This window comes from Sinocyclocheilus anshuiensis, unplaced genomic scaffold (assembly GCF_001515605.1).
Source record: "Sinocyclocheilus anshuiensis isolate Anshui unplaced genomic scaffold, SAMN03320099.WGS_v1.1 scaffold389, whole genome shotgun sequence".
NCBI lineage: Eukaryota > Metazoa > Chordata > Actinopteri > Cypriniformes > Cyprinidae > Sinocyclocheilus > Sinocyclocheilus anshuiensis.
The window spans coordinates 61,986-72,594 of NW_015536494.1; the positions used below are offsets into that span (position 1 = coordinate 61,986).

Genomic DNA, 10,609 nt, shown 5'->3' on the forward strand with positions numbered 1-10,609 from the left:
CAATCTATTATTCATCTGCTTTCATTTTTATATATTTTTTATATATGTGCATAATACAACGGATTCTCTTCAGTTCCAAGAGTTTTGAAGCTCTTTTATGCAGCTGTTGATCTATGATACTGATACAGTGGTTCATATCACTAGTTTGTGGTTTGAAAATTCTAACTTAAGGCGCGATTTCCTGCATTTTTTATTTTATTTGATATGTTTGAAGAAAAGGTCAAATGTGTATCTATTTAAAATCAAGGTAAATAACATAAAACGTAGGCTAGAAGCCTATTAATGCCTGTTATGTTCTTAATCGTAAATGCTAATCAATCAAGCAATGAAAAAGGAAATAAAATAAAATATGACCACCATAAAAGTGCAATAGCCTACCACAAGTGGTTAAAATAAAGTTCTAGGTAAAATGTTCACATATACAAATCAAGGCTGTAGATCTTCGTTTAATAGATTTTCACCGCAAATATATATATATATTTTTAAATTGTTCTATATTGTTCTTAAATGGAAAAAGGTCCGATTTGAAAAATTACTTTGTAATAGTTTGCAAAACCTCATTATAATCAGTGAATTTTGAACAGTAGGTTTTGGTTTAACAAATATTCTAAGGAGTTAGTGCAATATGAGTTCACCAATAAGGAACAGAGCTAGATGCTTTTGTGTGACTTCACTTCCCAATTTTAGAAAGGAGAGCTCAAAAAGAAAAAAAACCCCGTTGCCATCCGGTTATGGTCTAAGCGAAAATAGTATGGTTTGCGCCTATGACTAAATGCGCCTGTGCACACAAGTCGATGCGTTTCAGCTGTGTTATCAAAGTACCTGGGTTTACATAGCTTAAGTTTACCAAAGTATTTTCTTCATGAACTCCACAGAAATCTGCAATGGACTGTACTATTAAGGTAGGCGTTTGATCTGGTTTATTGTCTGTTCTGAAAACGAGTAGCGAGTGCGCAACACCCACACGGTTAGCGAGACTACTGGTGAGAGAGGCAAGGCGGTGATGCAGGTCCCCACTCTTTCCTTCTTGTACAAAATTTCCTCTTCCTTCCCGTTCGTGGTTGAATGTCGGCTCTTTAATAACACAAGAAACCGCTACAACATTTAGACTCAGATAAAAAACGAAATGGTGTCCACAGCGCGCGAGAGGGGGTATGCACAAATTTGTTTTTCTTTTTTTAACAGTTACGTTCTAGGATGCAAAATTGTATATTTAATGAGCTATCCAAGGCACTTAAGTACATGTAGCTAACCTGTTTTTTTTTTGCTTACCATCATAAGAACGACGAAAACTCAAGCAAATGCAAACTGGAAAACAAAATACCGAATTTCACATATGGCCCAATTATAGCGGGGCGCTCTCGAGGCAGGTGGCTTTATGGCGCCAACAACAAGGTACTAATACTGTGGAGACTTAAAAAAAAAAGCACAAAACGAAGTGTGTCTGGTATTTTTATTTTGCATACCTTCGACTCGTTCAAATTGACACGACACTTTGCAAGAACTAATATGTGAATGTGTATTAACTGTGATAAACGGCATAGGCTGAATTTCGTTAGATTTATTTGGATGGTAACATGTCACGGCAGAAAATGCTGGCAAGCAACAGTTAATATTAATAATACATTACGTGGCTAAGTGTTTTATTCGTGCTGAAAACTTCCCAGTAAAGCTACATAATTGTGATTATGTTGATTATTATGTTGAAGATTAGCTGAGCGAGTGATAGGTTCATTAGTTATTATTCTAGAACCTGGATTAATTACGAGCTTAAACTGTACATTCATTAAAAAAAACAAAACGAAACAAAACAAACCAAACCAAACAAAAACAGGGACTAATCATAAAATGACGCCAATCCCAGTCATTATCTGCGTATTGTAATTAATTTCGATGATATTTAAATACTGTCGTCAGTTGGTTACTGTTTGCTAGTTGTTGTCTTATTATGTGTGTTTTATTTACAATAATATGTATTTTTTATATACAAATAGCGGCTGTATTCTTTTTAAATTGACATGATCTTCAAACAAGTGTAAAAAGGCGCTCTCTTTAACGTGTAAAAATAATATATCGTAAATATATTATAATTTCTCACTTTGTTCATTTTTTTTTTGTTTTAGCCAGCAACTTGAATGTGACGCATTGGAGTTGTTTTATTGTTAATTCTGCAAAAAAATGTGTTGATTCATCTTGTCCTTTTACGCAATGATCTCTACACATCCCCTTTGCAAACTAGAGCAGACGGGTAGCCTGCTGCATTCCGGCGTATGGTGTTTGTAGTTATTCCATGCCTGATTTAGTTCTTTAAGGAATAAGTTATAGCAATGTGCTGGGCGCTTGTCAGGTGTCGTTATCAGAGCTGAGCAGGCTTCCTGTCTCAAACCTCAGACTTTCCGCACACACTTCCGCAGTCTCTCTTCGAAAAAAAAGGCAACAAAGACTGACAAAACAAAAACGATCCGATAGATGTGCGATGCCAATGCATTGTTCTACATTTCAATTAAATTATCGGACAATCATCTGAAACGAATTCGAACGCGCTGCGTCTCCATGCGCTGTGGCGTCCTGCTAATGCAGCGTCTCCTCAGAAAAGCGCCCCCGTCTCTCCACTTGCAAGATGTTGCTGATTAAAACTTGTGAAAACCACAAAGTGTTTTTTTGCAGCTGCGTGTCTCTTTGCAAAATCAGCATGCCTTAACGTCAACTTCTGCTTTCTTTCACTCTCGCAAACTGACTAACATCGTAACTGTGAAAATTCTAGCTCTAACATGATTCATGAGCGAATTCACGTGCGTTTACAGCGCCTAATAGATCTTTAAAAATGAACATTACTAGCCTATTATATGGCATTAGAAATTATAGCCTAACTATAAATATAAAAATGTAGTAATTGGCATTATTATTACTGGTGTTATTACTATTTATATAAAAATGATCATATAAATTAAATATAATTTATATAATATTTATTATTATTATTTGTAATTTATATGTACTAAATGTGTACTAAATTGACAAATTCTCACGCGGGTAACTAACTAATAATAACGACCAAATGAAAAAATTAAACGATTTATTCCCTCAGTCATGACAGTTCCTGTGGTTAAGTATCAAAGCTGCATTTTGTTTCTTAGAATGCAGTGACTGCAGTTCAGTCACAGTCAATAAGCTACAAACGATACGAAAAATTGAACATTATCTCAGTGGTCGGTGAGACCGGGTTTGGTTGGCACATTTTTCATTCTTTCTTGATTATCTCTGGCGAAACAAACAGTAAAATCAAATCAAACATGTGAAAGAAAGAGAAAAACACAAATGTAATTTTTTTTTCTAAATTTCGTTCATTACTAAAGCTGTGTCCACCATCCCCAGGTTGTGGGGTTGATTTGCATACTGTGTTAAATGAGAAAAAACACATTAGAGGAAGAAACAAACAGAAAATATAAAAATGGTGGTTTTAAAACAATTCTAACATTATTTTCGATAGTACATGATTAATGTACTATTTTGTTTGTTTTCTCCTAGTAGTCATTTCGATAATATACTAGGAGTACTATGTGTCCACCTTTATGAATTATTAATTTTTCTTATTTTACATTAATACTCTTTTCATAAATTGTCAGACAGGTTGCATAATTTATCAGCCTTTAAAATAATCAAAATATAAATCGTTTCCATATCTATTTATTGATATTTGAAATATCTTTCTGCAAGTTATTTTAATAATTTTGTGCAAAATGTACAATTATAATAACCGTCTTCCCTAATAATATGCCTTAATGAGTTATTTTTTTTTTATATAGTTATTTAATGGGTTTACATGGCAAATAGCCCAAATTATAAATTTTATTAAATACATTTATGCATAATAATGCTGCTACATGTTAAGGAATTGCAAACTAATTAATTATACTTAAAATGATGAGAATAAATCATAATAAATGAGATAACTGTCAAGCATAACTACATGGTATACAGTACAAAGTATTTGTGCAGTAACAGTATTTTAACCACACATAAGGTCAAATAGTGTAACCAGAGACATTTTTTGCATGTCTGAATTCCAACAGACCAACAAATTAGACTTCACAGCAATAAACCAACTAGAATATGATAATGCCAACAGTCTTGTGATACAGAAAGAAATATACACATTAGACTTTATGTGTCCCATATTACCCAATGTCCCATATGATAATTAGCAAAAGGACATTTCATAACCTGATTTCATTACCAAAGTGACCACAGTGCTCCTCAATGCTTCCTGTACTAACATGCATCAGATTCAAACCTGTATACCTTTAAAAAAAAAAACGAGTCTAATTTCTGGATTTACTAGTGGTAATCTAGTAAATCTGTTAGATTATCACAGAATCAGTTTGCAGTGAGCTCCGCCCTTTGAGGGTGATCAACTGTGTGATTAGTTTTTGTGCAAAACCTCCAAAACCTAAAAGCACTGAGCTTGTTTCTGTGCAGTGTTGCTCTACCACAAGCTCTGTTGTGAAAAAATGAGAATTTCTTTCACAAGACCACATCGAGGCCTGTTGCAATTGACTTGAAAACACTGCACGCATGTCACAGGCACCCAGTGGTGCCAAGGACGTCACAACAATACCATGACTGTGTTTATGCGCATCTCTGTGTTGTTTTTGAAGTGAGATGCACATTAATCTTACTGACCTCGACTCTGACATTTTGCACACAGCGTGCAGTTTATGTTTGCTAAAATATTGCATTTGGTTTCTTAGTAACAGAGACCGATATGAAACTCATTGAACAGGAAGTCAGTTGTGGCATTGGTGGCCAGGGTAAAGTATGTTTATGTTCATCACTTTGGAGGAGAGAGAGCAGTACTATGTGTGTGTGGTTGTGGTTTAAAAGGTGCATAGGTGCAGAATAATTTTAGCTGCAGAATGAAATACCAGCCGTTTCACTAGCTGCAGTTTAGTTGGCTGTAACTTATCCAACTAACACATTTGCTCCAGGCTTTTTGTATACTGATCCAAGTTAACTTTTAAATCTACCTTAAGTGAGTTTTCAAATGATGTTGGACAATGCAATCTTAGTGCATGTCATCTCTCCTATACACAGAGCAGCAACAAGTACATCATCATCATCTGTGCCAGAAGTTAAGGCTGTGGATTTGCTCTTTGTTGTTGTATATGTGTACACAAGACTGACGCTTGCAAATGCACACAGACTAGGCGGTGAAAACGGTTTGAGTTCTCAGCTTGGCCTTGTTTTGAGCTCGCTTTCACTTCTCTACTAGAGCAGGACTTTTCATAGCCTTTATTATTCAGTTGGATCACATAATATGTGTGTGATAGCTAGTGCTATTTTCATAGTGGATTATAACCGGCAAAAATGTAAGATATATTTAGAGAAACCAGTAATATTGACTGAGACTTGTCACTTGTTTCACTAATTCACACTGCCACATCAAATTTATCCATTCATCCATCTATGAGCAAGCCCTATAAACCTTCAAATCTTTCAAACAAAGCCTAGTCAGGCCAACATTCAAAGTTTGTATTGGCTTTTCTAGTTAGAAATTAGTTACATGAATTCCATTGAAATTCACTGTAATTCTACTTCCTTACATTCAATTTCCCATTTTGACTCTTCAATTCGAATTCAGGGATTCTCAATTCAGTTCTGAATTGACAACAACGCCCAAAGCAGTTGGTGTTTGATGGGTCCATAAGAGAACATTCTACCCCGGTTGTCTTGACCTGAAATATGCATAATATAAAAATCCTTGGACCAATTTTATCTAATCAAAAAGCAACTTCATAGGTAAATGATGCCAGTCACTTAAACTGAACACCATAACAGATTCTCGTAACAAATTTGCAATACTTCAGGTCAGGTGAATGCACCCTACAATGTTGCCTCCTCCCTGTTTGGTGACCCTCAACCTCACAGCATTCAGAACAAATTTGTTTTTCGGCTTTAAATGACCCACATTTCTACCACTCCTGTGTTTCCTATCTCATGCCCCATGCCAAAAGGTTTCCCTGCACATGGGGGCCAGATTTCCTGTGAGCCACCGAAAAAGCTCAGTGCTGACGTATTTCAGCTCTAAAGACAATACTAAAGCCCTCTAAGCAAGCTCCCTCAATTCAGCTTTAACACAAACATTTATTCATGCACAAACACATACATACATTTGAATGTTTAAAATGTCTTTTTGAAGTTATAAAGCGACACACCTAGACCAGAGTGCTTCCAAGAACAGCCTACCAACATTAAACACAGGAAGAAAAGGCACAATGATGTCTCAATTTCTTATATGACTCTTGTGCCAAGTCATATCTACCTGGAAGTAAAAAAAAAACGCCCTAAATTATTCCGATAAACTGTTATTTTTCAGTTTCAAAATTAATATCCCCTGTAGCTGAACATTAAGAGCATATAAGTAATTTTAGTGCTAATTTATAGTATCATGATGTTTTGGAGCTAGTATTTTTTACTCAAAAGTCTGAATTAAAGGTAATTTACATTAACTTTACACTCTTAAAAATAAAAGGTTCCAAAAGGGGGTTTCACAGCAATGCCACAGAAGAACCAGTTTTGGTTTCACAAAGAACTATTTTTGTTAGTGTGAAGAACATTTAAAAAATCTAAAGAACCTTTTTCTACTATAAATAACCTTTTGTAAAATGCTAAATTGCCATGAATGTTAAAGACACTTCATGGAACAACAGATGCCAATAAAGAACCTTTATTTTTTAAGAGTGTAGCTCCTCACTAGAGTTTTTTTCCATTGTTAAGTTCACGCCCCAAATCAATTCTTACGATATTAGTTACTGATTAGAAAGTCACAGCGTAGTGATAGCAGCGGAAACCTGTAACATCCCTGTTCTGGAATTACTGACTAAATGATTAAGTGTTATTTCTATTCTTATGCTATGATTTGTTGTTCACCTAGGTCAAGGAATTTAAGTGTTTTTTTGTTTACATAACCAGTGAGTGTTGTGTACTTCACAGGAAGCTCTATCGGTGGTGAGTGAAAACCAGTCCATATTCGAGTCACCCTTCAGTGGTCCCCAGGCCATGCACATGAAGGGAGAGATCACCTCGCCTGCAGTGTTCAGACAGGGTTCTGAAGAGAGCGTAGAACCCACCGAGCCAGACTGGACCGGATCAGCCGCACAGAACCCTGCAAAGAGAGCAGAACACATCAACGGAACCAGGTAGGGCAACAAACACTGATGTCAAAAGATCCAAATCTCCATTTATACACCCTTAAAAATAAAGGTTCTTTACTGGTATTTATGCTTCCACGAAGAAACTTTTCAATGCACAAAAGGTTCTTTACACTGTAAAAAGGTTCTAACATTATAAAATACTCTTTACATTAAGAAAAAAAAAATGGTTCTTTTAAGAACTTCTCACCAAAAAGGTATTTCTTTTGTAGAACCAAAAATGGTGTTTCTAAGGTGTCATTGTTTGGCCTTGTTTAGCTTCGACGGCTTTCAGCCTCACCCTGCTTCATTCTACTACATTAATAAATCATTAGCTCATCCATGAACATGATTTCTGCCCGAGTCCCGTCGGATTGCATCGGCTGTGGGGATGAAGACGACAACTCCCATGATTCCACACTCAAGTCACGGCGTCATCAAACTACGTCTTTGCTTCTTTATTTTGAATGTGCGCCCTTCAGTGGCGAAAATTACATATTGTGCCTTTAATGTCATTCCAAATCCATATGGCCTTCTTTCTTTTGTGGAACACTGAAGAAAGCTGCTCTTTGCCACACAATGATAGCAGTGACCAAGCACCAAGAAAAGCACCATAAATGAGTCTATACAGGTCATACATGACAAGTATTGTGAAGTCATATATATATATATATATATATATATATATATATATATATATACAGTGGGTACGGAAAGTATTCAGACCCCCTTAAATTTTTCACTCTTTGTTATATTGCAGCCACACTGTGCTCTTAGGAACCTTAAGTGCAGCAGAAATTTTTTTGTAACCTTGGCCAGATCTGTGCCTTGCCACAATTCTGTCTCTGAGCTCTTCAGGCAGTTCCTTTGACCTCATGATTCTCATTTGCTCTGACATGCACTGTGAGCTGTAAGGTCTTATATAGACAGGTGTGTGGCTTTCCTAATCAAGTCCAATCAGTATAATCAAACACAGCTGGACTCAAATGAAGGTGTAGAACCATCTCAAGGATGATCAGAAGAAATGGACAGCACCTGAGTTAAATATATGAGTGTCACAGCAAAGGGTCTGAATACTTAGGACCATGTGATATTTCAGTTTTTCTTTTTTAATAAATCTGCAAAAATGTCAACGATTCTGTGTTTTTCTGTCAATGTGGGGTGCTGTGTGTACATTAATGAGGAAAAAAAATTAACTTAAATGATTTTAGCAAATGGCTGCAATATAACAGAGTGAAAAATTTAAGGGGGTCTGAATACTTTCCGTACCCACTGTATATATATAGATCATTCATACTTTATATTTATAGTCACCATTTTGCATTACATGTGCGAAACCAGTGCCATTAAGTATCATGATCAAACCTGTCACAATGCATTTTGCGGAGACATTTGAATTTTTTGCGTAACCTTGTTCCTTTAAGATCAGAACTGTAAGCATTTAGAACAAAAACATTTGACCTCTCCGTTTCTTATTTTGTCTCATCCATGCCACAGCCGTGAGTCCCCAGTGGACTGCAGTGTGACTAAAAGGACCCGACATATGAGTAACAGTGATGGGGGACCGTTGGCCTACCAGGCCTCTTATCCAGAGCCACGGAGCAGCCCACAGACTGTCACCCCACCAAGCAGCGCCACAGAGGAGAAGAGGGTCATTGTACCAGCGGGTGAGACCTGTAGTTTCACTGTAAATGTGATCGAGGGTTGCACTGTTGCTTATACAGAACAGTAGTGTCTGATTGTATATTTACATTGATTGTAACTTAACATGAAAATGCATTCACAAGCCTTTTTACATTTGTAATAAGCTACAAACACAGAAATGTCTCAGTTTATTCAGCACAGATGAATTAATTTGATCAAAAGTGACAGTAAAAGTATAACAAAAGATTTATATTTTAAATTATTTTCTTTTGTTTCTATTTACCAAAGAATCCTGAAAATATGTATCATGTTTCCCACATAAAATAAGCAGCACAACTATTTTTAATATTAATAATATTGAAATGTTTTTAAGCACCATATCAGCATATTAGAATAATTTCTGAAGGATCATTTGACAGACTGAAATAATAGTTGCTGAAAATTCAGCTCTGCCCTCACAGGAAGAAATTACATTTTGAAATATATTTATATCATAATCCAAATTATATTAATTAATTATTAATATCATTAATTATATCATGCACCTTCTTAAGATGAGGACTGCGTTTTATGTAAACCATTTTTGATACATTTTGATTTAATGTAAACTTTTTTGTTAACTAAGTCTAAAACATTTAAAACGATTAACAACTTAAATTAAAATGAGAAATGTTGCCTTGGCAACTAAATGAAATAAAAACAAACTAAAAATATAAAAATAATAGCCAAATCAAAATATTTATAAATACATAATAGTATATGGATAATACTAAAATAACCTGTTGACTGTATTGTTTTGTAAAAAGGGAAGCATTTTAGCACTGGACAGATTTAGTCTGCAGTTGACCAATTTCTAAAACTAGAGGATGTAAAGATGTCTAAACAAAGATATGTGGTAATTATGCAGTGGCCACAGGCTCTTGCATCACTTAGGAACTTGCGTTTTGTGGGAAAAAGGCTAGTTTGCAATACACACATAGTAAAAGAAAGAAGAAAAAAAAACACGGATGCGCTTCCTTCTGGTAGATCCCAGTAACCTAGCAGACTAAACTACAAATGATTGCACAGATTCCAATAGAGATAATCACTCTTTACTCGCAAACCAATTAGGATGTTGAGTTATCTTCAGTGAGGCGTTTTGAAGGTCGTCGTAACATTATTAAAAGGGCAGAACGGGGGAGTCGCTCCATGCATTGTGCGACAGTGAGTGTATGGGATTCCTCCTCATGAGTCACCCAGACCAAACAATTATAATGCTCATAATTCTCGGATATGACGTCATATTTCAAGGACAAATAAGAGTGTATGATGGCTTATAACAGGAGATCTGTAATATCTGGAGAAAGATATCCGTTAGCATTCCCATTCATCTCAATGGTAGCTGAGATGTGATGTCAAACGACAGAAAAATATGAATTAATTCGTATTTGTATTTAATTTGTTATAAAAACTTTATACTATATATATTTAAAATATTGAAATAAATGACAACGAATGAAATACGTAATAAAAAAGAAAATAAAATCATTTAAAATTAATAATAAAAATGTATTTTTTATTTTATATTTTATTATGTGTGTTTTCATCTATAATATATATATATATATATATATATATATACACTGTAAAATATGACCGTTAATTTAACGGTAAAAGACTGTAAAAATGCTACAGTAAAAACCTGTTAAGTGGTTAACGGTAAATTCCCCTACTATATATGGTGAAAAACTGTATTGGACATTACATGTATTGGACATTAATTTTACGGTAGTATA

The 10,609-nt window shown here is 35.1% G+C and overlaps 1 protein-coding gene across 2 annotated transcripts in view; it reads left to right on the forward strand.

The window, feature by feature from the left end:
- Positions 1–747: 747 nt before the first annotated feature.
- Positions 748–10,609, forward strand: part of fli1rs (Fli-1 proto-oncogene, ETS transcription factor-related sequence) — a 16,594-nt gene continuing 6,732 nt past the window's right edge. For both annotated transcript variants that reach the window (XM_016482744.1, XM_016482752.1), the window contains exons 1-3: positions 748–902; positions 6,994–7,199; positions 8,688–8,857. In XM_016482744.1, the coding sequence (XP_016338230.1) occupies positions 885–902; positions 6,994–7,199; positions 8,688–8,857 (394 nt within the window). In that variant the 5' untranslated portion in view covers positions 748–884. The remainder of the gene's footprint in view (positions 903–6,993; positions 7,200–8,687; positions 8,858–10,609) is intronic.